The 22051-nt window shown below is 45.2% G+C and overlaps 1 protein-coding gene across 1 annotated transcript in view; it reads right to left on the reverse strand.

The window, feature by feature from the left end:
* The window catches only part of NUDT7 (nudix (nucleoside diphosphate linked moiety X)-type motif 7), a 157363-nt gene that overhangs the window by 12149 nt on the left and 123163 nt on the right, over window positions 1-22051 (reverse strand). The window contains exons 2-4 of the mRNA XM_006860304.1: window positions 1907-2081; window positions 1683-1847; window positions 1315-1441 (exon numbers count right to left, since the gene is read on the reverse strand). Coding sequence (XP_006860366.1) covers window positions 1315-1441; window positions 1683-1847; window positions 1907-2081 — 467 coding nt within the window. The remainder of the gene's footprint in view (window positions 1-1314; window positions 1442-1682; window positions 1848-1906; window positions 2082-22051) is intronic.

Here is a 22051-nt window from a genome sequence, read left to right on the forward strand (position 1 = left end):
AAAACCCGCTGTCCTAAGAGTAGATTCCGACTCACAGCAACCCTGTGTAGGGTTGCTTCTGAGGCTGTGAATTTGTATGGGCGTAGAAATCTCATCTTTCTTCCATGGTGCAGCTGGTGGATATGAACTGCCGGACTTGCGGTTAGCAGTCTAGTTCTTATCCTACAACTCCATGCCACGACTTCTTCTCCTAATGCTTACTGAACTCTGCACAAACTTAACCATGCAGCTAAAGAAATGTTTTCCCCCGTGGTCCCGCAGAGACGTGGAAAGAATGTACTTTTGAAGAAAATCTTGATGCACATCCCTTATCAGGTATTTTCTTTGCAGGCAGGTGCCAGGAGGATGTTGTCCAAGGGCTATCGTCACATATTGTGACTTAGGAGAGACATTTGTGACTCTGAAACTTCCTGGAAAGCACATAGGTTTGCAATTATGTAACCAACCCCTGCCACCTACACATACTCTGTAAACCAATCCTAGCATAAACCTAGCTTTGAGATGTCCCACCGCCTACTTGTCTAATCAACGTGCTGTAAGCTAACGCTCCTGATTTCACCCTCTAAAAACCTGTTTGGAGCTGGTACTGCTAGATTTCACCTCCCTGGTTCGAACTGCTGCGAGCCTTAACAAACCACTATTTCTTTAAACCCAACAGTTTTTCCCTCATGAACAACTGGCATGCTTTCCATGAGGATTTGTTTGGGTCCTTGTGACATGAGTATTTCGTTGTGAATTGGGTTAAATCTTCTTATGGGGAGGAAGTTTTGCACAGTGGGCAAAATGAGAGGCTTATGTTGGCCAGCTCTAGAGTCAGAAGTGTATAGGAGATGGCTCCTTAGCCTAGTCAGACTCCTGGGGCATGCTTGTGAAATATCTGTGGGGATTTCACAATGGACTGTGGTATATGCTGGGGCTAGAACTCAGCTAGCGCCATGTTGCAAATGTCCCCATAGTTAGATGAAAGCTATGAGGAGGGAGCTGTGCACTGCGCTCTGCACTTTCCTAGGTGACAGGGAGGAGACCTAGTGGCACAGTGGGTTAGGCATCAGGCTGCTAACCACAAGGTCGGTGGTTCAAACCTACCAGCCTCTCTGTGGGAGAAAGATGAGAAAATCTGCTTCCGTGAAGATTTACAGTCTGGAAAATGTAAGGAGCAGTTCTACCCTGTTTTAGAGGGTCGCTGGGCGGGAACGGGCTCTCCCGTTATCTGGTTACTTCTGTCCACTGCAGGGTGTTCACTAAGTATGGGTGGGCTGCATTGGCTTTTAAAAGCGATCCAACAGCCTGAAATGACTCTCTAAATCGTGTTACTGGAGATAACTGGCCCGCCTGGAGCACGGACGGGCTGGATCCAGTGTCCCCTTCAGGGAGAGGCCCAGCGGAAGCAAAAGGCCGCAATAAAAGTCGTATACTGGGGGCCAGTCCTTGGATTCAGGATCTAAAAACACCAGCAATAACAGCCAGGGTCACACTAGAGAAAATATGGAATAAAAGTAGCAGCTGGCCTGCCCACTGTCCTCGCAGGCTGGCCTGTTTTGTCTAGTGAGAGCGCAACAACCCCGTGTCCAGGGAGGTTAGTGGCCAGGCCACCATCGGGGCCGCGCCTTCGATCATGTGCCCAGGGCAGGGGAAGCCCGCACCGAGCCTAGATTCGTTCCAGGCCCAGCTCGGTCACTGGCCGGGGAAGGTGAACAGGGCTTGGGCTGGGCAGCTGGAGGCCAAAGTCACAGCAAACAGCCCAGAGTGACCATCGGCCCCGAGTGCGTTCCGGTCCTCGCCGCGATCGGGACCGGGTGGCCGACCTGGGGGCGACAGGGGCCGGGGCAGCGTTACCTGGCTGGCTCCTGCGGTGGGAGGGCACTCTGCATGACCATCCGCTAAGTTTGTTTTCAGATTTTCAGACTGAGTTCCTCCGAGGGGCAGGCTGGTCCAAAGGGCATGCGCAGAAGGTCTGGGGCGGGACTAAGAAGGACAGGGGCGGGGGAGGGCGGTGGTGGGCGGGGCGAACGGGAGAGGGCGGGGCGAACGGGAGAGGGCGGGGCCTCGAGCCAGGCCTTGGAGGTCAGCAGGAGTTGCGCCTGAGGATGAGGAAGAAGTGAGTATCCCTAACTCTGAAAATGGTAAACATACACAAGTTTTTTGTTTTTTAATGTCATATGCAATGCTGAGGGGAATCCAACGCCTTCATCCTGTGTTGCCGGCCTCCACTTTTCAGAACACACTTAGCACGTGTTTACTGAGCTCCTACTAAACTTTGAAGGAGCTTTGGTTGCGTAGTGGTTACAAATCAGGCTGCAAAACCTTAAAGTCAGCAGTTCGAAACTACCTGCTGTTCCGTGGGAGAAAGATGAGGCTTTCTGCTCCACTAAAAATTTATAGTCTCAGAGACCTTATACAGGGTTGCTATGAGTCGGAACCGACTCCACGGCACATTACAACAACAATAATTAAACTTTGGGTGCAGATTCCATGGCAGGCAGTGAAAAGACGCGTGGAGCTTACAGTGAAATGGCAGATAGTGACATGAATCCAATAATTAGACCCTGGGAGACCAAGAGGAGAGTATGAAACTAGTGTGTTGCAAGGAGCCGGAGGCCTTCTGGTGCTCTTGAGAGCCACTGCTCTAGGGGATGAAAAAAAACACAACAAAATCCAAATTCATTGACATCAAGTCCATTTTGACTCATAGGGAGTCTATGAGGATAGAGTAGAACTGCCCACTAGGGTTTCCAAGACTGAAAAACTCGACAGAACTTGGTCACATCTTTCTCTTGCAGAGAGCTGGTGGATTCAAACAACCTCTCTTTCTTTAAAGTGGAGTGCTGTAACCACTTGTGCACCAGGCCCAGAGATGTTGTTGTTGTTATGTGCCGTGGAGTTGGTTCTGACCCATAGCGACCCTGTACAGGGTTTCCGAGGCTGTAAATCTTTACGGGTACAGAAAGCCGTATCTTTCCCCTGCAGAACAGCTGGTAGTTTCGAACTCCTGACCTTGTGGCTTGCAGCCTAATTCGTAACCAAGGCGCTACCAGAGCTTCTTGGCCCAGGGATGAGTAGGATGTAAATAGAGGGAGGGGGCAGGGAGAGAGTTTAAGGAACAGGGAGAACTGGACAGACCAGAATTGAACAGACCAGATCAGAGGGAAAGTTTGATGCAGTAAACCCAAAAGGCACAGAATCTGGGGCCCACATAAGTGTTTTAAGTTTGATTAAAATCAGAAGAAAGATGAATATAGTAATAAAGAATAAATAATGAATCTAGCCTGGATTGCATTTATCTTTGTTGTTGTTGTTAAGTGCCGTCGAGTCGATTCCGACCCATAGCGACCCTGTACAGGGTTTCCGAGGGTGTAAATCTTTACGGTACGGGAGTAGAAAGCCTCATCTTTCTCCCGCGGAGCGGCTGGTAGTTTCGAACCGCTGACCTTAATGTTCGCAGCCCGATTCGTAACCACTACGCTACCAGAGCTCCTTGCATTTATCTTTATACCAGTGCAAACTCTCATCGGTCTTGTTAGAACAGGAAAGGGTTCCTGAAAACAAAAGTGCCTAGGGCCAATGGAAGTCTCATGAGACCATGGTCAGCGGAAGGGCCTCCGACCTTTAAAACCCCAGAGAGCTTAAGTGCAGCCATTTAAAAATGGCATATTCTTTTGCATATTGTTGTTGTTAACGCTGAAGCAAAAACAAAAACCCAATGTTACAGAGCTGATTTTGACTCCTAACTTTCCCAGGAACAGCTGATGGGTTTAAACCCCCGACCTTGTGGTTAGCAGTCCAGTGTTTATCCTACAACGCCACACAAGGAGTCCACTTTTGCTTGTTGTTAAGTGTGGAGTTGGTTCCGACTCACCCTGTATAGGGTTTCCGAGGCTTTAAATCTTCCTCATGTTTCTCTCATGGAACAGCTGGCGGCCTCAAACCGTGGACCTTGTGGTTCAAAGTCCAGAGTAAATATAATCAAGCCTAAAGGACTGTTGTGCCACTGTGGGTTAATACGCCAGACTGCAAAGCCGTTTGAACTGCAAGGTCGGCGGTTCAAGCTCACCAGTCACTCCTCGGAAACCATACATAGGGTCGCTATGGGTGGGAATCTACTCGACAGCACTTAACAACAACACCACCAAAAGACTGTTAGAGCAGTGTGGTCGGAGCAAAATAGTCACTGACGTGAGGAGAAGGGCTTTGAAGCTGAGAAGCAGTCACAGGAAGGTAGAAGTCTACCTTCTTCCTCCAAGAAGCAGAATGGCGGGTCTCAGAATGGGTTTCAGGAAGGCCCCAGTGGAAACAGTGCTGAGGAGACACTGGGAAGCAATGGGGGGAGCTTCCAAAACTGTGCACTAAGCAAAGAACAAACAGGTGTTTAAACCATCTGGAAAATCCTCATAGCCCCAGCAACCTCAGAGCACAGGATGGGTTGGGAAACCCTTTACAGGGTCGCTGTGAGTTGGAACCACCTTAACAGCACTTAACAACCACAGGATGGTTAAGGATGCGATCCTGTATACCTGGGATAGGAGTGCTGGTGGTGCTCTGGGTTAAACACTTGACTGCTCATCAGAAGGTCAGTGGTTCAAACCCATCATCAGTTGCTTGAAGGCAGAAAGATGTGGCAGTCAGCTTTTGTACTGATGGCAGCTTTGGAAATCCTCTGGGGACACTTCTATCCTAGGTGTCTATGAGTTGGAATCCACTCCACCGCAGTGGGTGGGATACCAATACTATATGCGCAGCGCAGTGTTCCTTGATCAGAAATACTGCTGCTACAACTTTCACAAGGTTGGAAGAAACATACAGGCTGTGAGCCGCATACCAAAAAGATTCTATATATCCATCCACGAACGTATACGGATCTCCCCACCTGCTAAACAACCGCAGCCTTCGAGGTTCAACGCTAGTGCCATTCAGGGCCAATGGCTGCTCTCTGCTGCTCTTGCACACTGATTTCTTGGTAGTCACATAATTCTAGAAAATGTGCTGCAGAGAAGCAAAGCTATAAAAAGATTCTGGCCAGCCTGCAAAACCAACATGTAAATGGGCACAGCCCTAGGCCAAGGCAGGCCTATCTGGAGACCAACTACCTGGCACCTTTATTTGAGCAATCCTTCCCTGCCAGATCTTAGTGGCACAGAGATAAAGAAAACACCAACTCGCCTTAGGGAGCAAAAAGGATACCTGGAGAGAAGCCCTACGACAAACAATTCACTTTAATGCAAGATAAGTGCTCTGGGGAGCTAGGAGAAAGGAAGTAATTAATTCTGCCTGCAGGGAGATCAGTGGGGTCAGGGAAGGCTATGGAGACTTGGTAAAGTAACAGTGAACATTTAATAGATTCCTAGCAAAATGATAGCAGAATTCTTGCTTTCTGGTTCAGCTACTGTTCTTCATGTACTGTTATCAGTCTAGCCATCTGTCAGTCTGTCCAGTCATCTGTCCGTGGGGGCTTACATATTGCTAAGATGCTGACCGGAAGTTGTCTGTCTGTCAGTCAGGGCTTACGTGCTGCTAAGATGCTGCCAGTTTTCAGCAGAGTTTCCAGATAAAGACAAACTATGAAGAAAGATCTGATGAACTGTTTCTGAAAATTGGCCAATGAAAACTTTATGAAATAATGCTTAGGAGATGCCACTCCATTCCTGCCTCAGTTTGGAGGACAGTCTTGTTACCCCAAAGCTTGGGTCTGATTCCTGGGAGTAAATGAGTCCAATTAACAAACACTCAGATGAATGAAGGCAGAGAACAACTTTTATTATTAGGAAGCCATCTCCCAGGGACACCTGTAGCAAAGAAACTGCTGCTCAGTGATATTTCTTACCAGTAGTATTGATTTAAGCCTATTTTAGCAATGTTCATTATTGCAACATGCAGGTGGGCTGTAGTCTTACTGTTGTAACTTGTACACTAATTCACCAGGTGGTCACAGTGTGCCCATAAACACATGAACCCTTCCAGCGCGTTTTGACTAGACTTGTTGTTGTCATTAAGTGCCATTGAGTCGGTTCCGACCCATAGCAACCCTGTATAGGGTTTCCGAGGAGTAACTGGTGAGCTTGAACTACCGACTTTGCAGTTCAAAAGGCTTTGCAGTCTGGTGCATTAACCCACAGCGCCGCACCAGGAATCCTTATTTGAAGCTAAACAAACATACATGAGGCTTCCTGTGGAACTAGGTGACCAGTAACATTTTGACAATTGTTAAAGCATGTATTTTAAAAAGGAGTCCTGGTGTGGTACTGTGGGTTAATGTGCCAGACTGCTAAGCCTTTTGAACTACAAGGTTGGTGGTTCAAGCTTACCAGGTGCTCCTCGGAAACCCTATACAGGGTCGCTATGGGTCAGGACCAACTTGGCAGCACTTCACAACAACAACAAATATTTAAAAATCAAGGACAGGAGAGGGTGGAGGTAGGGGCATAAATTGCTTCAGTCAGTGTTGGATTACATTTACTCTTAGCTAAAGGAGCTCTGGTAGCGTAGTGGTTACGAGTCGGGCTGCCAACCTCAAGGTCAGCAGTTCGAAACTACCAGCGGTTCCGTGGGAGAAAGATGAGGCATTCTGCTCCCGTAAAGATTTACAGCCTCGGAAAGCCTGTGCAGGGTCACTATGAGTTGGAGCCGACTCCACAGTACTTAACAACAACAGCAAAGTAATCCTGGAGTCCTGGTGTGGTGCTGTGGGCTCATGCGTCAGACTGCAAAGTTGTTTGAACTGAGGGGCACAAACAATTTGTACTTGGCTCCTAACAGTTGGACATTCAAAACCACTCAGAAGCACAGTGTAAGAAAGACCTGGCAAACTGCTTTCAAAAAAGCCAAGAAAAGCCTACTCTGCAACGTGTGGGTTTGTCATGAATTAGAACCAACCTGAAGGCAACAGATTGGGTTATTTTGACCTGTTGTTTCAGGTAGAGGGAAGGCCAAAGTTCAAGGGCTTGGATGAAGCAGGGAAGCTTGTAAAGTTTAACAAGAACTTTGCTTCTGTTTGATCAGTGGGACAAATAATTCTGTTACTCACTTATTAGGCCTGGAGTTCCTGGATGGTACAAATAAATGGTGAGCTCACTCATCTGCTAACCAAAATATTGGAGGTTTGAGTCAATCTAGGGGTACCACAGAAGAAAGTCCTGGCAATCCACTTCTGAAAAATTGTTGTTGTTGTTGTTAAGTGCCATCGAGTCGGGTCCGACCCATAGCGACCCTGTACAGGGTTTCCGAGGGTGTAAATCTTTACGGGAGTAGAAAGCCTCATCTTTCTCCCGCGGAGCGGCTGGTAGTTTTCGAACCGCTGACCTTAAGGTTCGCAGCCCGATTCGTAACCACTACGCTACCAGGAATTAGTCGTTAAAAATCCCCTGGAGCGCGGTCTTAGTAAGCACACATGGTTGTCATGAGTCAGCACCGAGTTGAAGGTAACGGGAGGTTGGGTGTTTAGCCACATCATAGATAAAAACATGAATTACTCTACGTCCCATGGGATGAATGGTTACTTGCAGTGAGCCATTTTCCTGAACAGAAAGAGTGGGGGATTTCTTTAACCAGTCTTGTGTTCTAGTATCACAGAGTGGCGGGAACATGCGGTATTAACAGCTTATGTTGCTGTTATTGATTCATAGCAATCTATTATGGGTTTCCGAGAAGTGGTTGGTGAGTTTGAACCACCAACCTTGCGGTCCAGTGCATATCCTACAGTGCCACAGCAGGGCTCCCAACAGCTTTTAGGGGAAAAACAAAAAAACTTTCCTAGATTACAAAATGGAAATGTTGACAATAGATTTTCAGGGGCTGCCGATGTGATTTTTCAAATTCACGATGATTTTTTTTATGCATGTTTCATTTTCATTGTGGAACAATAAAGTGGATATATGCTTGCATATTAAGATGTCTTAAATCTCTTGAGTTGTCCGTGAGCTGACCTGCCAAAAACTAACAAAAACTGATGGCCGAGCATCATTCACAGGCTTTATGCCTGGGCTGGCTCTCCCTTCTGCTCACCTTGACAAATGAGATAAAGATTGCTTATGTTTCATTCCTTTACTGTCATATAATCTTTGTGTGATGGGACAATCAAGTCAGTTTAATTACCAGTAACAAGTGTGTTGGGAAGTTTATCATTTAAATGAAGGTTCAGCCTCAGCTGCATGTAATAGTGTGACTGTGCCTCCCAAGGAAGGCTATCTGGTCTCAATTAAATATGAAAATTAGCTGTGATATTGGTTTAAGATTTTCCAGTGGGTGCCGGAGGCACAAAGTTACATTTAGAAACATAGATTCCTGCTTCCCAAGGACTTGGCCTTCTGAGTCCTTATCTAGATCTTAAACTTGACCCCCAGTGGCACATACCTGAACCCTGGTAGACTCTTCCAGAAACCCCTAAATTCCCTAAATTCAGATCCACCCCTTAGCAAGCTCTGTTGGCTGAAGACAGAAGGGAAGAGAGCATTTCAGTTGGGCTTTGAAGAAGAGGAGACACTTTGGTGTACTAGAATGAAGGTGAAGTTCACGTTGAGAGGAAGGAGAGAGGCACAGAAAAAATGTGCTAGGGCAAAAAAGACCCCATACTCAAACACATTCTATAGAGACCCATTAACAGGAGAAAGACAGAGACAAGAAATCGTCACCATAAAGCCAATGGATTTCCCAAGTCTGAAGGCCAGTACCCAAACCAAACCAAACCTGATACCATCATGCTCCATCTGACAAATAGCAACATTATAGGACAGTGGAGCACCCTAGAGGGTTACTGACATTGTAGATCTTTATGGGAGCAGACAACCCCATCTGCCTCCAACCCTGCTTGGCTGCCCAGCACTTAACCCACTGCATCACTAGGGCCGTTGTTGTTGTTAAGTACCGTCGAGTTGATTCTGACCCATAGTGACTCTGTATAAGGTTTCCAAGGAGCAGCTGGTGAGCTTGAACCATTGACCTTGAAGTTCAAATGACTTCGCAGTGTGACGCATTAGCCCACAATGCCACACCAGGACTCCATCACTACGGCTGTTGTTGTTGTTGTTGTTTGGTGCTATTAGTAGGTACTGACTCCTAGTGACCTTATGCACAGCAGAACGAAACACTACCCAGCCCTGGGCCAACCTCACTACTGCTGCCATTCTCGTGCCCATTGATGCTGCCACTTTGCTAATCCGTCTCACTGGGGGTCTTCCTCTTTTTCTCTGACCCTCCACCTTACCAAACATGATATCCTTCTCCAGTGACTGGTCCCTCCTGATAATATGTCCAAAGTATGAGAGACGAAGTTTGGCCATCCTGGCTTCCAATGAGCACTCTGGCTGCACTTCTTCCAACACAGATCTGTTGGTTCTTTTGGCAGCCCATGAGATTTTCAATATTCTCCTCCAACACCATAACTCAAAAGCATCAATTCTGCTATGCGCTTCCTTATTATTCACTGTCCAGCTTTTGCTACTCACAGCTAATTATATATGACGGACAACAAAGGAAGTCATCGCAAAATCCTGGTTGGTGGCAAGTCAATTCAACAATCGATGCTGCAGGCAAATCAATTTGTCACTGTAGGAAGGAAAGCAAGATTGGAACAAGTACAAAATTGCAGATTTAAAACACATGCAGGGCTTCAGCCTGGTGGTCAGAATACGATTCCTGACAATACAGTCCTGAGTCATGGTCTTTAAGACCGCAACTTTTTTTTTTTTTTACTTTTTATTGTGAGCTGAGTGATGATCTTTGGTTTTACCTTCAACAAATCATATTCTTTCCTCTTGATTGCAATTCTCCAGTATAACTGTTACAGGGAGAGCTAACCGCTTACCCACCCTCCAAGAGAGGGGTCTTGCCTTCTACTGATTAAGAATAGTCAAGTGAGACAGGGTCCTCATATGGACAAAGGTTTATTATGGGGAAAAGGCTTACAAGCAGAGACAGGGAAGGGCTTAATGCGACCATCTCCCAAACAAAGGCTTTGCTGGGATTTAAAATAGTTTTGGGTGGGGGTATGTTTATTTATAGGGACTTGTTTTTATTGTTAAGTGTCATGGAGTCAGTTCCGACCCATAATGACTCTATATAGGGTTTCTGAGGAGTGGCTGATGAGCTTGAACCGCTGACGTTGAGGTTCCAAGGGCTTTGCAGTCCAGCACATTAACCCACACTGCCTGCACACTTGTTGTTGTTATGTGCTGTGGAGTCGGTTCCAACTCATAGCAACCCTTTACAGGGTTTCCGAGGCTATAAATCCTTATAGGAGCAGAACGCCTCATCTTTCTCCCGCGGAGCAGCTGGTTGTTTCGAACTGCTGACCTTAAGGTTCACAGCCTGCACACTAGGACTCTATTTATAGTGATAGGTGGGGGTTTCTAGGAAATGGACCATTGAGGAGGGACCATGTGAATGTTTAAGAAGTTTTCATGATTTAGTCCTCAGAAGCATCTACCACATTCATGGATACGTTTGCAGCAAAGATAAAAACCCACGTGGACTCAAGCATGGCAACAATTGTGAACTTGGCCCAGGATCGGGTAGTGTTTCATTCTGTTGTGCATAGGGTCGCTATAAGTGTCAGAACCGACTCAATGGCACGTAACAACAGCAACCTTTAGATATCTGTGGGTGTACTCACACTCAATCCTCTCACGGCCTTCAGGCTATGTATCCATCCATGTATTTACCTGGAGATCACAGTTATTGCAGGGTTGTTTCTATAATAGTATTTATCTCTGCTCCCTTTAATTCGTACTTTCCTCTCCTTGTCTTCCCTGCCTTCATCATTCTTCCGTCAACCTCCCTCTTGTTGTATATCACCTTCCTCGTCAACACCCCTTCCCTCCCAGCCCTGGTAACCATCAAAGAATGTTTCTTTTAGTGTGAAAACCTTTTGTTGACTTTTTACAATATTAAGACCCCAACTTTGAAGTGAACCAAGATGTTGTTGTTGTTGCTAAGGCAATAGGAGTTTGGGTGTCTGCCCTCAACGTAGATAAACATGAATCTTGGTCTGAGTCCCGCGGGATGAGTGGTTATTTGTGGGTAGCCATTTTCCTGCACAGAACCGATGGGCGATTTCTTTAACCATCATCATGGTCCAGTGTCAGGGAGTGGAAGTAAGCTGCAATATTAACAGCTTATGTTGTTGTTATCCTTGTTAAATGCCATCAAGTTAGTTCTGACTCATAGTGACCCTGTATAGGGTTTCCAAGGAGCAGCTGGTGGGTTTGAACTGCCAACCTTGTGGTACAGTGTGCTGTGCTGATCCTACGGTGATACGCCAGAAGTCCAGGATAGCATGCAGATACTCCCAGGCAAGTTCCCCATTTCTCCATTTAAATCGGAGGGTAAAACTGCTCCTTTTTAGTTTTGCCTTGGTGTTAACATAACCACACTGCTGGTTTCATGGTCAGTAGGAGGTCAAAGGGAGTCTGGATTTATGTCAAGACTCAACATGCAGTTAGGGCTCCCACTGTAGACCACGACCTTCCAGAAACCAAGAGCTTTAGCATTTAAACGCCGGAAGAAAGACAGTTGTTGGGTTGGGTAGCATCTGGATTGGAGAAGAGGTGGGGGAAGCCAGTAGTGGGAGCTTACACCGCAATGATCTGCTAAAGCCGGAGCATGAAGCTTGTTTGATAGGACCGACTTCTTTGAAGGATGAGAGGTTGGAAGCGTCTCCTGAGACTGCTGGCTCTCTCCTGAGGACAAGGCAGTGTGGGGAGTAGACCGGACTCCATTTGCTGGAAGTATGGCTAAGTTACCTGTCCACTGGTATTAGTAAAGACTATTAAATATAATGACAGAGTAATGAGCAACTTAGTCTAAGAATAAACACAACCAGAATGCTTCTTAGAAGTGAAAATAGTAAGACCTTTGGCTCACTTCCTTTAGATACGTCATCAGGAAAAACCAAATGATAGGAAAGAATGATGAGCTTGGTAAAGCAACAGTTGTTGTTGTTGTTGTTGTTAAGTGCCATCGAGTCGGGTCCGACCCATAGCGACCCTGTACAGGGTTTCCGAGGGTGTAAATCTTTACGGGAGTAGAAAGCCTCATCTTTCTCCCGCGGAGCGGCTGGTAGTTTTGAACCGCTGACCTTAAGGTTCGCAGCCCGATTCGTAACCACTACGCTACCAAAGCAACAGTACTGGTTGTTAAGTGCTTTCGAGTCAGTTCTGACTCATAGCAACTCTGTATAGGTTTTCCAAGGACTGGCTGTTGGATTTGAACTGCTAACCTTGTGGTTAGCCACCCAGTGCTTATTCTACAACGCTACACTACTCTGGAGCTCTGGTAGCGTAGTGGTTATGAATCGGGCTGCAAACCGCTAGGTCAGCAGTTTGAAACTACCAGCTGTTCCGCGGGAGAAAGATGAGGTTTTCTGCTCCCGTAAAGATTTACAGCCTCGGGAACCCTGTATAGGGTCGCTATGAGTTGGGACCGACTGCACGGCACATAACAACAACAACATCACTAGGACTTGAGTTATTTTTAGGTTCCCAAAAGGAAGTTCCAACTCATAGTGACCCTGTGTACACAGACTAAACTATTGCCTGACCCTGTGCCGTCCTCACAAAGATTTTGATGTTTGAACCCAGTGTAGTGCAGCCGCTGGGGTCTCCCTCTTTTTCACTGACCCTTTATTAAATATGATGCTTTTCTCCAGAGACTAATCCTTCTTGATAAATTCCCAAAGTACATGAGCTGACGTATTGAAATCCTGGCTTCTAAGGAGAGTTCTAGCTGACTTCCTCCCAGACCTGGCGGACCACCACTGTGTGTCAATTTATTGCACTGTGGTGACTTGTGTATTGTGGTTGTGCTGAAAGCTATGTCAATGGGGTTTCAAATACCATCAGGGGCACCCCTAATGAACAGGTTTTAGAGGGGCTTTCAGACTAAAACACACTAGGAAGTAGGGGACCTGGAGGTCTACGTAGTCTAAAAAGACTGGCCAGCGAAAACCGTATGAATAGTAGTAGAAGGTTGTCTGATATAGTGCCAGGACACGAGCCCCTCTGGTGGGAAGGCAGTTTATAATATAATTGGGGAAGAGCTGCCTCCTCAAAGTCGAGTCAACCTTAATGACATGGATCAAGTTAAGCTTTGTTGTTTTTGTTGTTAAAGTGCCGTCAAGTCGGTTCTGAATCATAGGGACCCTGTATAGAGTTTCCAAGAAGTGACCAGTGAATTTGCACTGTTGACCATGTTGTTCAAACTGACCTTGTGGCTCAGTGCTTTATCCTATAGCGCCACACCAGGACTCCAAAGTTTTGGAGACCTTGGTTTAATTGATATGGTACAACTCAAAATAAAAAGAAACAGCTGTAACTGTTCTATTAATAATCGGAACATGTAATGTACAAAGTATGAATCGAGGAAAATTGCAAGTTGTCAAGAAATTTAAATGGGGAAGTAGAAGGTCAGCACAAATCTAGAGGCTCTGTCAACAAGATGGATTGATACAATAGCTGGAAACAATCGAATCAAATACAGCTACAGTCGTAAAAGTGGTTCAGGAGTGGACGTTTCATTGTTATGCATGGGGTCACTATGCGAGGGAGCCTATTTAACCACAATTGACAACCAGCAGTCCGTGAAGATATCTAATCACACACAGACACAGAATATATACGCACCATCACAAGACACACATCAGAGTCCTGGTATGGTGCTGTGGGTTAATGTGGCAGACTGCAAAGCCGTTTGAACTGCAAGGTTGGTGGTTCAAGCTCAGCAGCTGCTCCTCGGAAACCCTTACAGTAGGGTCGCTATGGGTCAGAATCGACTCGACAGCACTTTACAACAAGAAGACTCACATGGCATATGAAATTCTTACAAGACTGCATATGCAGAATGAACTTGCTTGTCCATGATCTACGTGGGAGCAAAGTCTATAGTGTGCATTATACCTACAACCAAAGGCTCTCAGTGGATTCTGTCCTGAACGAGTCTGAGTGTGACAGGGTGGGGCATTCTCTAGGTAGTGAGTGACTCATCCTTCTGGGAAGGGGACTAGGCTGTGGGCTGTGGTTCCTTTTAGCTTTGTCACACAGAATTGATGTTGTGATTGTTAAATGCCTTCCAGTCCTTTGAGACATGTTGCTGCTGCGTGCGTCTATCACTACCGACTCATAGCGACCGTACGCACAATAGAACGAAGCGCTGCCCGGTCCTGCAACCAGCCTCACAATCGTCATCACATTTGAACCCATTGCTGTTGCTACTCCGTCAGTTTAGCTTGTTGGGGGGGAGTGGGGGCGGCGTGGTTCTTCCTCTTCTTCACCAACCCTCCACTATACCAAGCATGCTTTCCTTCTCCAGGAACTAGTGCCTTCTGATAATATGTCCAAACTATGAGATACGAAGTCTCACTCTCCTGGCTTCTAAGGAGGATACTGGCTGTACCACTTCCAACTCAGATTTGTTTGTTCCTCTTGCAGTCCTTGTACTTTCTTCTCCAACACCATAGCTCAAATGCATCCTTTCTTCTACGGTCTTCCCTATTCATTGTCTAACTTTCGCATGCATATGTTATTGTTGTTGTTGTTGTTGTTGTTATGTGCTGTGGAGTCAGTTCTGACCCACAGCGACCCTGTACAGGGTTTCTGAGGCTGTAAATCTTTACGGGAGCAGAAAGCCTCATCTTTCTCCTGCAGAGCAGCTGGTAGTTTCAAACTGCTGACCTTAAGGTTCACAGCCCGATTTGCAACCACTACGCTACTAGAGATCCTTAAGTGCCTTCAAATCAGTTTCTACTCATAGTGACCCTATATAAGGATTCTGGTGTGGTGCTGTAGGATCTGCATTGCAAGGTCGGCAGTTCAAACCCAGCAGCTGCTCCTCAGAAACCCTACGCAGGGTAGCTATGATTTGGAACTGACTTGGAACAGTACTTACAACAACAACATAGGGTTTCTGAAGAGTGGCTCCTGGGTTTGAACCATCACCTTCCGGGTCAAATCAACCTTGCAGTCTAGTGCTTATCCTACAGTGCCACACCAGGATTCCTGAAAATACCAGGTCTTGGTTCAGGCGCAGCCGTCAGGAAATCAAGTGACATATTACCCTAGGTGAATCTGCAGCACAAGACCTCTTTAAAGTGTTCAGGAGCAAAGATGTCAGTTTGAGGACTAAGATCTTATGTAGGTTTGCCTAGTGCAATATGCCATTTGATTTCTTGACTGCTGCTTCCACAAGTGTTGATTGTGGATCCAAGCAAAATGCAGTCTTTGACAACTGCAATCTTTCTCCATTTATCATGATATTATTTATTGGTCCAGTGGTAAGGAGTTTTGTTTTCTTTACGTTGAGGTGCAACCCATACTAAACGTTGTGGCCCTGTATAATACAGATGTGCTTTGTTGTTGTTAAATGCCTTTGAGTTGGCAACGGCTCATAGTGACTCTGTATCATAAATATGCCCAAGAGGCAGGTGGGAATTTGAACCACTAACTAATAGTTCAAACCGACCTTGCGGTTCAGTGCATTATCCCACAGCGATATGCCAGTTGTGGTTTAGAGGCAGGGATGAAAGGCTGACCATGTTTCTTATAAAGCTGTTTGTCTTTCCTCATACTTAAAAGTATCCATTTCTTCCCCAAATTATTTGCTGGGGAGCCAATTCAGCTCATTTCTGTGTGAAATTAGATATTGATAGTTTCTACAACAAGAGTCCTCCTTTGACCTTGTATAGCCATGAAAATTCAAATCATCTTTAAAATCGGTTACAATGTATTCCTAAAAGTGGTCCTTCCACCAGATGAGTCCCTGAGTGGCCAACTTCCCTCTCTCTCCCTCTGCCAAAGTCACATGTGGTTTGCAGTCCTCCAGCCCCTCTAATGAAGGAGCTCTGGTAGCGTAGTGGTTATGAATCGGGCTGCGAACCTTAAGGTCAGCGGTTCGAAACTACCAGCTGCTCCGTGGGAGAAAGATGAGGCTTTCTACTCCCGTAAAGATTTACACCCTCGGAAACCCTGTACAGGGTCGCTATGGGTCGGACCCGACTCGACGGCACTTAACAACAACAACAACAAAGCCCCTCTAATGAAGATGGTAACAGCAGCACATGATCATCAACAGGTTATTCCTGGGGGCATTGTAGAACAGAGTGTTAATTGCTTAAGATAAGGGTTGGGGAACCTCCAGCCCACCAGTCATAGAAGGCCGGAGAAATCATTTGGTCTGGCCCTGCCAAGGGCAACCCAGGTTCCAGCTATCACATGTCAGTGTTGTTGTTAAGTGCTGTGGAGTTGGTTCTGACCAATAGCAACCTGAGGAGCGGCTGGTGAGCCTAAACCGCTGACCTTGTGGTTCAAATTGACTTTGCAGTCCAGCACATTAACCCACAACATCACACCATCACATTAGGAGTGAGTTACTGAAATGTTTGACCAAATTATAACTGGCTAATTTTTTAAGTTGCTAATTTTGTATGGCCAGCAAAGGGTGTTATAAATTGTGTCAGAAAATGATTCCCCACTCCTGCTTTAGATGGATGGACTCATTCAATCCTCCTCACATCCACTGAGATGCTACCACTTTCTCCCTTTTACTGATCACACTGACGGAGAGAAGAGATAAACAAGTTACTCAATTTTATTAAGCAAGTAGAGACAAAGCTAGAATTTGAATAGAAAGCACTGCACTTCCATGTGAGTGCTGATTCGCATTTTGTTTCCCTATTGAACCTGGTTTTTATACTTCTTATATTTTTTATTAAGTGTCCACATTACACACATATTGTTGTTGGTAAGTACTGTCAACTCGATTCTGACTCACAGTAACCCTGTATAGAGTTTCTAAGGAGCAGCTGGTAGGTTAAAACCACCGACATTGTGGTTCACAGTCCAGAGCTCATCCTACAGTGCCACACCAGGAGTCCATTATACACATATGTTGTTGATGTTGTGGAGTGCCGTTGAATTGGTTCTGACCCATAGAGACCCTGCCGAGGGCTTCTGAGGAGCAGCTGATGAGCTTGAACCACCACTTTGTGCTTCAAAGCATCTTTGCAATCCAGCGCACCACACCAGGAATCTATACAGCTGCACGATATACCAAGGGGCTTCAAAAAGTTTGTGGAAAAACTCCTGTATCTTTCATTTCCACATTTCCACAGACTTTCTGAAGCCCCTTTGTATAAGCTTTAAGATTCTCTAGTTGTCCTTGTGTGGCACTGTAAGATAAGCCCTGTACACCAAGGTTGGTTGGAACCACAAGGTTGGTGGTTCAAACTCACCAGCTGCTCCTCAGAAACTCTATACAGGGGTGCTGTGACTTGGAACCAACTTGATGACACTTAACACACGTAACTATGACTGTGAGAGTCCTAGTGTAGCATAAGCATTGGACTACTAATTGCAAGGTCAGGGGTTCAAACTATACGATTGCTTTGAGTTGGAACCAATTGAACTGCACTTAATAACTCTAATAGCCTTGCCTATCTGGAGGTAAAAAAGATCTAAGGTTCTTTGGTGGCGATGGTGGTGGTGCACCGTGGAGTTGGTTCTGATGCATAGTGACCCTGCATGGGGTTTCTGAGGCTATAAATCTTTACGGGAGCATAAAGCCTCATCTTTCTCCCACAAAACAGCTGGTAGTTTCGAACCGCTGACCATGCTGCTAGCAGCCCAATTCGTAACCACTAATTAATATTAAAGCTAAAATACAAGTAGAAAACATGAACTGAATAAATGGCAAAAGAGAGGAAATTATACTGGAGGCTGAAGAGAATGTAGATAAATTCATCTTCGAGTTTCTAGGTAGCAGAGGAAAGAGATAGAAACTTCCTCCCTCTTGTTCTTTTCATATCTGTTGTTTGATGATGTTGAGTCGGCTACAACTCACAGCTCTTCTGTGTATGACAGAATGAAACCTTGTTCAGTCTTATGCTAAGCTCACAATCATTACTGGGTTTCAGCTCATTGTTAAAGTCACTATATCAGTCCATCTCGCTGAGGGTCTTTTTCTTTTTCATTAACCTTTTACTTTACCAAGCATGATGTCCTTCTCCAGGGACTTGTCCCTCCTGATAACGTGTCCACAGTGTATGAGACAAAGTTTTGCCTTCCTCACTTCTAAGAAACATTCTAGTTGTACTTCTTCCAAGATAAATATATTGGTTGTTCTTGGAAGTCCATGGTATATTCAATATTCTTCACCAACACCGTAAGTCCAGTTATACTTCTTCTTAGGTCTTCCTTATTTTGTGTCCAGCTTCTGCATGTGTATAAGATGACTGAATATTCCCGTGACTTAGATCATGTGGCCTTTAGTCTTCAACATGGAATCTTTGCTTTTCATCATTTTGAAGAGCTCTTTGGCAGCAGATTTGCCCAGTACAATGAGTTGCCTGATTTGTTGTCTTCTGCTTCAGCAGGTGTTAATCGTGGGTCCAAGTAAAATGAAATATTTGACAATTTCCATCTTTTCTTCATTTATCATGATATTGCTAATGGGTTCCGTTGTGAGGATTTTTGTTTTCTTTGTGTTGAGGTGTGATCTATACTAAAAGTTGTAGTCTTTGATCTTCACCAAGGGTTCCCAGTCTTCTTTGCTTTTAGTAAGCAAGGCTGTGTCATCTGTATATCACATGAGCCTTCCTCCAATCCTGATGCTGTGTTCTTCAGTTTCTTGGATTATTTGCTCAGCATAAAGATTGAATAAGTACATTATAAAGATACAACCCTGATGCACACCCTTCCCAATCCCACACCTTGTAGTACCTCCTAATTCTGTTTGAACAACTCCCTCTTGGTCTATATACAAGTTCTGCACATGTGTTGGTGTTGTTGTTATGTGCCGTGGAGTCGGTTCCAACTCATAGCAACCCTGTACAGAGTTTCTGAGGCTGTAAATCTTTATGGGAGCAGAAAGCCTCATCTTTTTCCTGCAGAACAGATGGGAGTTTCAAACTGCTGACTGTGAGATTAGCAGCCCAATTTGTAATCAGAATTCGTGCTACCAGAGCTGGCACATAGTAAAACCTCCATAAACAGCAAAGTGACATGCACCATTTGTAGGGATCTGATTCACTAATTGTTGCATTATACCTTTTGATGCTGAAACAAACCAAAACAAAAAAAAACATCCAAACTAGCTGCAGTTGAGTTAATTCTAACTCTTGTGTTTAGAGTACTACAACTGTGCTCTGATTTTCAAAGTTGTAACCTTTCAGAACAGCTTGCCAGGTGTTTCTTCTGAGGTGCCTCTGGGTGCGTTGGAACTGTGAACCTTTTGGCTAGTAGTCAAGCACTTAAACATTTGTAACACCCAGGAACTTCTATTGTATTAAAATTTGAGAAATCATACACTTCCGTCTCCCAAACACTAAGATATTAACCAAGCAGTGAGGTTTTTCCCTGCAATAGGACATCTGAAGCATCTTTAGTGTCTGTGGTTTTGTCTATTTGTGTCATTTACATCTTGGAAACGCTCCTTATGGACCAGTGTAAAATCTGTCAGGTAGTACAGAGAATATGCAAGAAAAAACAAAACATCTGTTACAATTTGACAGGTATTCAACTCTGCCTCCGATGAATCTTTGGATAATGATGTATCTGGGAATTGCGAGCATGCCTTTGTGTAATTTGCAAAGTGGAGTGATGTCTTTACAGGCAGAGTTTTGCACTGATCCATCTATATGTAGCCAGTTTATCTTCTCTCACCTGTAGCTGGGACCGAGTAGCCAGCAGGAGGAGCAAACCAAAACGACACAAACAAAACAACACATACAAATGAAGTAGGACAGACAAGACGACAGTGCTGATTGGAGCAGCCGTTCTCAGAAAATCACAGACTCAGAAAACATAAACTCAAGAGCAACAAAGGGAATGAAAAGGCATAAACAAAATGAACTCCGTATAGAAAAATATAGAGTGCAAAGAATTCATCAGTACCACACACACACTAAGATGGCGCAGTTAACTCAGACCTATTGATAATTACACTGAATGTTGTTGTTGTTGTTAAGTGCCATCGAGTTGGTTCCTATTCATAGTGACCCGGTGTACAACAGAATGAAACATGCCCAGTCCTGTGCCATCCTCACATTTGCTGCTACGCTTGAGCCCATTGTTGCTGCCACTGTGCCAATCCATCTTGTTGGGGTCCATCCTCCTTTTTTGTTGTTGTTGTTGCACCTCCACTTTACCAAGCATGATGTCCTGATCCAGGGTCTGATCCCTCCTAAAAATATGTCTGAAGTATGAGAAATGAAGTCTGGCCATCTTGGCTTCTAAGGAGCGTTCTGGCTGTACTGTTTCCAACACAGATTTGTTTGTCGTCTGAGAGTCCATGGTACATTTAATATTCTTCTCCAACACCGTGTCTCAAATGTATCAATTCTTCTATAATCTTCTTTATTTGTTGTCCAACTTTCACATGCATATGAGGCTACTGAATATACCATGGCTTGGGTCAGGCACACATTAGTGCTCAAATTGACAACTTTGCTTTTGAATACTTTAAAGAGGGCTCGCACAGCAGATATGTCTAAGGCAATACATCATTAGCTTTCTTGACTGCTGCTTTCATGAGTGTTGATGGTGGATCCAAGCATAATGAAGTCTTTGACAACTTCAATCTTTTCTCCAGTTATTATGATGTTATTTATTGGTCTGGTTGTGAGGATTTTTGTTTTCTTTACATTGAGGTGCAAGCCATACTGAAGACTGTGGGCTTTGGCCTTCATCAGTAAGTATTTTAAGTCCTCTTGGCTTTCTGCAAGCAAGGTTGTGTCATCGGCCTATAGCAAGTTGTTAATGAGTCTTCCTCCAATACTTATGCCCCATTGTTTTTCTTGCAATCCAGCTTCTTGGATTATTTGCTCTGCATATGGATTGAATAAGTATGGTGAAAGTACGCAACCCTGGCGCACACCTTTCCTGATGTCAAACCATTAAGGGTCCCATTGTTCTGTTCACACAACTGCTTCTGACCCAGATCCATGTTTGTCCAGATGTGGTCTGTATTCTCATAGTGTGTAAGGGCCTCATTTGGGAGCCTGTGAAGCATACAGAATCTCAGGCTCTGCCCCACTGAATCAGAACCCGAGTTTGACCAGGATGCGCAGGTTAGCCGCCTTCACAGTAAGACTTGCACTAGGAGAGAGCGAAGTTTACAGTGAGACCTTCAGAGAACACAGTTGCTGGCAGCAGGAGTCAGGTTCCATAGCTTCTACCCAGTCATCAGTTGTGTCCTGGTCTTTGTTTTTGGGATTGTGCTGAGTGGATTTTCATGCTGCTCTAATCCCCGGGGGAAAGTGGGCTTCTCAGATCTGAGTTCCCATCACATATCATAAGTCATCTATCTGCACCATGTTCCAGGAGAGACTCTGGGGATGCCATCAGATGATGCTGCACAGTGTTGTTGTTGTTGTTAGGTGCCATCAGATCAGTACCCACCCATAGCGACCTTATGCACAACAGAATGAAACACTGCCCGATCCTGGGCCAACCTCATAGTTGTTGCCACGCTTGAGCCCATTGATGCTGCCACTTTGCCAATCCATCTCGTTGGGGGTCTTCCTCTTTTTCTCTGACCCTCCACCTTACCAAACACGACATCCTTCTCCAGCGACTGATCCCTCTTAACAATATGTCCCAAGTATGAGAGATGAAGTTTGGCCATCCTGGCCTCCAGGGGGCGCTCTGGCTGCACTTCTACCAACACAGATCTGTTGGTTCTTTTGGCAGCCCATGGCACTTTCAATATTCTCCAACACCATAACTCAAAAGCATCAATTCTTCTACAGTGGAGTGAGCTGCAAACCTGGCTCAGTTACTTCATAGCTTTGTGACTCAGTACAAGATAACCTCCTGAGGCCTTTTGAAAGAAAAGCCATATAGATAGGATCTGCTTCATAAGATTGCTGTGCATTGTTTGTGCATAAAGTTTTTAGAAAACCTTTTTGCAAATACTACTCATATTTCCTCTTTTTGTAGACATTGGTTGCCATCCTGCAATGTGTCACCAGGTCCCCCATTTACTCCTTGGGTTTCCATTCATGTGGCTTCCCTTTTCATCCGTGCCTTTTTATCTTTGGTTTTGGGCAAAGACGGCCCTTTTGGTCTGTATAGGT

This window comes from Chrysochloris asiatica, unplaced genomic scaffold (assembly GCF_000296735.1).
Source record: "Chrysochloris asiatica unplaced genomic scaffold, ChrAsi1.0 scaffold00037, whole genome shotgun sequence".
Taxonomy (NCBI): Eukaryota; Metazoa; Chordata; class Mammalia; order Afrosoricida; family Chrysochloridae; genus Chrysochloris; species Chrysochloris asiatica.